Source organism: Cannabis sativa, chromosome 5 (assembly GCF_029168945.1).
Source record: "Cannabis sativa cultivar Pink pepper isolate KNU-18-1 chromosome 5, ASM2916894v1, whole genome shotgun sequence".
Taxonomy (NCBI): Eukaryota; Viridiplantae; Streptophyta; class Magnoliopsida; order Rosales; family Cannabaceae; genus Cannabis; species Cannabis sativa.
In genome coordinates, this window is record NC_083605.1 from 46,207,254 (window position 1) to 46,208,030 (window position 777).

A 777-nucleotide genomic window follows, 5' to 3' on the forward strand; every position below is an offset into this window, starting at 1 on the left:
ATGCGGTTAAATGCGGCTTCGGATGATAGTTTCTACTTGGGTCTTCCTTGCATCATGGGGAAAAATAAAAATGCCATTCTTGGCTTTTTGAAGGAAAAGATGAAGAAGAAGATCTTCAGTTGGGAGACTAAGTTTTTATCGAAAGCTGGCAAAGAAGTTTTGATTAAGTTAGTAGCACAAGCCTTACCAAGTTATGCAATGAGTGTCTTTCTCTTGACTCAAGACATTTGTTCGAGCCTTGAAGACATGATGGCAAAGTTTTGGTGGAAATCCCAATCGAACTCTTCTAGTAGGGGAGTGAGTTGGATTAGTTGGAAGAAGCTTTGTCAACATAAAGATGTTGGTGGTCTTGGCTTTCGTGATCTTCGTGACTATAACCTCTCTTTTTTGGGCAAACAAGGTTGGCGTTTGCTTACTATGGAGGACACAATTGTGGCGAGGATTTATAAAGCACGGTATTTCCCTCATGTTTCTTTCCTTAATGCCGAACTAGGACAAAACCCAAGTTTCATTTGGCGGAGTATTTGGGCGACTCAAGATCTTGTAAAGCAAGGAGCTAGAAGAGTTATTGCTAATGGAACAGCGGTTAGTATTTTACATGATCCTTGGTTACCCAATGATTCTAATCCGTTTGTTTTGTCCACTAATCCGGGCCTAGTTGATCAATATGTGTCTAGTTTGATGATAACTGGAGAGCGGTCTTGGGATGTTGAGCTTCTTAATGATATGTTTGAAGAGCGTGATGTCAACTTAATTAGAAGTATTCAACTTAGTTAA

General features: G+C 39.9%; 1 protein-coding gene across 1 annotated transcript; it reads left to right on the forward strand.

Annotated features, from left to right (window-relative positions):
• LOC133038359 (uncharacterized mitochondrial protein AtMg00310-like) lies at positions 1-777 on the forward strand. The gene has a single exon (XM_061116481.1). It carries the CDS (start codon positions 1-3, stop codon positions 775-777), a length of 777 nt encoding a protein of 258 aa, XP_060972464.1.